Source organism: Macadamia integrifolia, chromosome 2 (genome assembly GCF_013358625.1).
Source record: "Macadamia integrifolia cultivar HAES 741 chromosome 2, SCU_Mint_v3, whole genome shotgun sequence".
Classification (NCBI taxonomy): Eukaryota; Viridiplantae; Streptophyta; class Magnoliopsida; order Proteales; family Proteaceae; genus Macadamia; species Macadamia integrifolia.
The window spans coordinates 1,479,703-1,484,385 of NC_056558.1; the positions used below are offsets into that span (position 1 = coordinate 1,479,703).

Genomic DNA, 4,683 nt, shown 5'->3' on the forward strand with positions numbered 1-4,683 from the left:
CATTAAATTGTATCATCATACTAATTTATAAATTCATGAACTCATATTAAATTTATTGCATTAATAAATGGAATTGAAATCACCGATTCGATTCCCGACTCTTGAAAAGATGCCAAGACCCGAACCTCGCCGACGTTGCAAATTCCAAATAGCGTATTATTGGTGGGTCGACTTTATTTAATTTTTTGGTAAACGGTGGCTTGACTTTGACCTATGTAAGTGAAGGCCATCGCCCCTGACCCAAAAAACCAATACGAATGCGTAGGACCTCGTCGTTATCTGGAGTTGCTACTTGCCACTAAGATACAGGAGGGTGCGGGTGGGTGGCGGAGCCATTAATAAGTAGTCTGTAGCTCCATTAGGACTGATCTGATCTGATCTGATCTGTCTTTGGACACCAGGAGATGAGAAGATATGGAGATACCCAAGAAGAATCAGCACCAGCACCGCCACCGCTTCTTCCTGCTCTTCCCCATCATCTTCCTCTTTGCTCTCAATAATAACCAGATTGTTTTATCGTCTAACAACATTTCTATCTCCTCGTACTATGCCCAGTGCTCTCCCTCCACATGCGGCAGCGCATCAATCCTTCAATTCCCTTTCGGCCTCGACCCATTGTGCCGTGCTGCATATGTAACCACTCACTGCAACAACAACAACACTCTCTTTCTCACCGACGACGAGAACCCCAGATTCCAATACAATTTCCTCCACAACCTCACCCACGATGTTTACTCCAATAACTCCGTCAACATCGTCGACGTCAACCTTCTGGGTTGTGGCCCAATCCCTGATTTCTCCGGTCAAACTTCCAATTCGATGAAGTGGCTCACTATAGGGGCTATCTATTTGAGTTCCGACCGTGATCGGATTGTCACTTATTTCAATTGCTCTCAAGAACCTGATACTGAGAGCTTGAAGCAGCTAACAAAAGCTCCTTGTTTGGAATGCGGTGAGACTACTAACTTGTGCTATTATTATGACGGCTACTTGGATCAAGTTTCCAATTGTAGAGTTTATAAAGCTATGGTACCTGTCAAGATCTTGAACAACGCAACTGCGGTCGCCAATCCTAGAAGGGAACTTCAGCAAGGATTTACAATTGTGTGGGATAACAACTGCAATTCATGCACACAGAAAGACGATGGGAGGTGTGGCTATGTTAACCAAGACAGGAGGAGAGGCCACGAGGTTTGTTTCTGTCGTGATGCGGTTCACACACACAATTGCTCCGATGGTAAGTTTATGAATTCTATTATACTGAAATCATGATATCAATCAATCTTAAATTGTTTTCATTTGCTCATTAATTCACTTTTATTTTACTTCTTGATTATGTATTTTTCACAAAAACAGGGCAATTGATCAAACTTGATGATGATGGGGCTTACCAGCATCGGCAGAAGAATGGGATTCTGCAATTGATCATTGGTTTAGGTAAGAGATATTTAAGTACTGTTGCCTGAATTTCCTACTAGTAAAAGACTCAAATGCTATTTGCGTCATGGAGTTTTAATTAATTTGGGTTAATTTAGATTTTGATTTTCTTTTGCTTTCTTTGGTGGGTAGGTATTGGGCTGGGAGGTGGATTGGCTATTGCATCTATACTTTATGTTTACATAGACCGAAGGCGTAAGCAGAGGAGAAGACTCTTAAATGGCCAAGATGAGCAGGTTCTGAATCGCTACCTTAAAGGAGATTACACTACTCCTGCTTCTGTAGAGACCTTTTTGCTCAATTATACATCAGGAAGGCCGACCAGGTTCTCTTTTAAACAGCTCAAGAAATACACCAACAATTTCAATCACAAGCTAGGACAGGGAGGCTTTGGATCCGTTTTCAAAGGAGAACTTCCCAATGGTTTCCCCATTGCCGTTAAACTGATTGATGAGACCGATCACAGTGAGGTTCAATTCCTCAATGAGGTCTTGACCATTGGGAAAATCCACCACAACTATCTAGTCCGGCTTCTTGGCTACAGCTTTGAGCAATCAAAACAGGCCCTTGTGTACGAGTTCATGAAGAATGGATCGCTTGACAAGTACATCCATGGTAGAAATGAGGATGCCATGGAAAAGTTAAGTTGGAGTCAACTTGTTGATATTGCAATTGGAACAGCCAAGGGAATAGCTTACCTTCACGAAGAATGTCGAATCAGGATCTTACATTGTGACATTAAGCCTCATAACATCCTCTTGGATGATAAATTCCAGCCCAAGGTTGCAGACTTTGGGTTAGCACAAGCTTTGAATAGGGAGATGAGTCATGCCTCACTTGCACATGGGGCAGGGACTCCAGGATATGCTGCACCGGAAACGTGGTGGAAGAGTTGTGGTCCAGTGACTGATAAGTCTGATGTTTATAGCTTTGGGATGGTAGTACTGGAAATGGTGGGGAAGAGGAGGAATTTCAAGGGTGATGTTAGCAAATCAAGTGAGATGTACTTCCCTGAATGGGTTTATAAGCACCATGTAATGAATGCTAGTGATGGTAGCAATGGTGGCTCAAAATGGCGTGAGTGTGAGGGGATTGAAGAAGAGGAAATGGGAAGAAGAATGGAGTTAGTAGGTTTATGGTGCATTCAGTTCCATCAATCTAGGCGACCATCAATGAGGAGAGTGATTGAGATGCTAGAGGGAAATTTGGAGATTCAGATTCCTCCCTCACCATTCCAGCCGGGCATTGGCTTCACAACACCTGCTTGGGGAAGCGGAGGGATGCCTGTTTTGCCAGAGTTGGGCAGTGGAACTGAAGAAAGTTCAAGTGCTGCTGCCGCTTCTGCTTCTTCTGCTTCTGCTTCTTCTATTGATGCATCTGGGCCTAGATTGGCCAGGTGAATAGAAAAAAGTTATGGTTTCTTCTTCTAGTACTGTTGCATCTGAGGCTGTAATTTTGTACATTTTTACACGAAGAAAGCAGAATATGTAACATGTTCAGGTGCATTAGTTATCCCTTCTAAGAAATTTTGAGAGAGAAGAGGGGGGGGGGGGTGTAGATCATTTATCAAAAGGGTATATATATTGTCTTTTTGCTATTTTTGAGCTTTTTTTCTTTTGGTGAAGTCTTAAAAAATGTTTTGCTTTTTATTTTAATATGAGAATCACTTCACATTGTTTGTGGGGACCATTTACTGGAAATCTGTAGGTATTCGTTAACTGTAAGAAGCCCAAACAAAAACAAACAAACAATAAAAAAAGGTGGTTCCCAATCACTGGTTAGAAGTTATTCTAGAAAGATAAGGATGCTCTAGTTTTGTGATATTTGAGCAAGTTTATATCAATGTTGTCTGTAGACTTGAAAGTTGGGATCCCATTGCACTCATCAATTGCTCTAGTTTGTTATAGAATTATCCATTGCAGTCAAAACACCCTCTTATAATATGTGCGAGTCTACTAAAATCCATCACCTCACATATCAACTAGGAGGTCGGTCATTTGGTCTTCCTAAAATAAGCGAATTAGACCAAAATCATATTCTACTTTCTTATTCTTCTTCTCTAGCTCAGAAGAAGAAATGGAGGGTAGGGCTTCTTGTGCTTGGAATCAGAGTTTCATGTATGGCTCTAGTAGGCTCGCACATGATATAGAGGGTGTTTGGTTACAAAGGATAACTCTAATAACAAACTAGAGCTATTGATGAATCCCATTTAGTTTACAAACGACATTAATGACTAAAAATTAACTCGCTCAAATTAATATCACAAAGAAAAATCATCCTTATCTATGGCTTGTATGTATTATTTGAATGGTAATCTAGAATTACATTTTTTTTTTTTTAAATGCTCCCCAGAAACAATGTGAAGCGAATGTTATCTTAGGATAAGAACCAAATTTTTAATTGAGCAAGAAATTCTCTACAGACACAGAAGCAGGAGTGGTGTAATCTCCTTTAAGGTACGTAGCGATTCAAAACCTGCTCATAATGACCATTTAATAGTCTTCTCCTCTGGTCACATATGGACCACGGCACATTGGGTTGAGGCCGAATGGGAATTGAAGGATTGATTCGCCCCATGTAGATGGGGAACACCGGGGAATTGTTAGAAGAAAACACAATCTGGAAGCTATTGAGAGCTGAGAGCTGGAAGATGCATGATTAATAGTTCCTCTACTTTGTATTATATTTAATAATGGCAACGAAAAACATGATGAAGAGCATAATCGCCATATCGTTCAAGCAGGCCAAAAGTCAATCCATTTGCTACCATTGTAGAACACTGTAACAAAAAAAAGGTAGCAAAGCAAACATAATTTACCAAAAAACAAAAGTAGCAAAGCAAACATAGTTGTTCAGTTGTCACGGCATCTAAGGGCCCGTTTGATAACGTTTCTATCATTTCTGTTTCAAGAAACGGCAGAAACAGAAATTTCCGTTTCTAGAAATAGGAACAAAATTGAAGGTGTTTGATAGTTATGTTTCTGGAAGTCGATAGTAACCTACAGCGAAAAGAATGGCCACAAGTCGTTTCCAGAAACGGCAAAACAAGTAGAACTTGTTTGCTTCGCCTGGGTTGTTTCTTGAACCATAAATAGGTAGAAATTTTTATTTCTATTTCTGAAAACAAGTGAAACGAAATAGTTTTATCAAACGTTTTTTGTTTCGTTTTCATCGACATAAACGCATTTCTTAAAATATTATCAAACAGGCCCTAAAAATCCTAAAGGCATGGAGAAAACCTAAATG

At 40.2% G+C, this 4,683-nt stretch overlaps 1 protein-coding gene across 1 annotated transcript; it reads left to right on the plus strand.

Annotated features, from left to right (window-relative positions):
- Positions 1 to 288: 288 nt before the first annotated feature.
- LOC122058274 (LEAF RUST 10 DISEASE-RESISTANCE LOCUS RECEPTOR-LIKE PROTEIN KINASE-like 2.1) lies at positions 289 to 2,963 on the plus strand. Its single transcript, XM_042620888.1, has 3 exons — positions 289 to 1,237; positions 1,357 to 1,437; positions 1,570 to 2,963. The coding sequence occupies exons 1-3, from the start codon at positions 415 to 417 to the stop codon at positions 2,835 to 2,837; spliced, it is 2,172 nt and encodes a 723-aa protein (XP_042476822.1). The 5' UTR covers positions 289 to 414; the 3' UTR covers positions 2,838 to 2,963.
- Positions 2,964 to 4,683: the final 1,720 nt, after the last annotated feature.

Coding starts and splice junctions, on each gene's coding strand:
- LOC122058274 (XM_042620888.1), top strand. CDS start 415: ATGGAGATACCCAAGAAGAATCAGCACCAGCACCGCCACCGCTTCTTC. Junction 1,238..1,356: donor CACACACAATTGCTCCGATG/GTAAGTTTATGA, acceptor TCACAAAAACAG/GGCAATTGATCAAACTTGAT. Junction 1,438..1,569: donor GCAATTGATCATTGGTTTAG/GTAAGAGATATT, acceptor TTTGGTGGGTAG/GTATTGGGCTGGGAGGTGGA.